Source organism: Myotis brandtii, unplaced genomic scaffold, assembly GCF_000412655.1.
Source record: "Myotis brandtii unplaced genomic scaffold, ASM41265v1 scaffold421, whole genome shotgun sequence".
Classification (NCBI taxonomy): Eukaryota; Metazoa; Chordata; class Mammalia; order Chiroptera; family Vespertilionidae; genus Myotis; species Myotis brandtii.
In genome coordinates, this window is record NW_005366140.1 from 1,501,371 (window position 1) to 1,501,650 (window position 280).

At 68.6% G+C, this 280-nt stretch overlaps 1 protein-coding gene across 1 annotated transcript in view; it reads left to right on the forward strand.

Moving 5' to 3' along the window:
• Positions 1–280, forward strand: part of HOMER3 (homer scaffolding protein 3) — a 6,212-nt gene that overhangs the window by 3,677 nt on the left and 2,255 nt on the right. Inside the window, exon 6 of the mRNA XM_014545802.1 lies at positions 162–261. Coding sequence (XP_014401288.1) covers positions 162–261 — 100 coding nt within the window. The remainder of the gene's footprint in view (positions 1–161; positions 262–280) is intronic.

Genomic DNA, 280 nt, shown 5'->3' on the forward strand with positions numbered 1-280 from the left:
TGTGACCATGCCCAAAGCCTGGGACCCGGAGGCGGGTGACCCCAACAATCCTGCTCCTTCCGGAGTTTGGGAGCCGACCGCGCCCTTGCACGCGCTCCGCTTTGGCCACGCCTTCCGAGGGATGACCCTGCCCCCGCCCCGCTCACGCCTCCTCCGGATAGTTCTACCCCACGGAGCCTCCCAACCCCACCCCGCCTGGCTCGGTCCGGGTGGGCTGACCCGGGCTCCCGCATTCCCATTGTCTCTGAACAAACACCCGGCGCCTGTACCGACTCCGCCT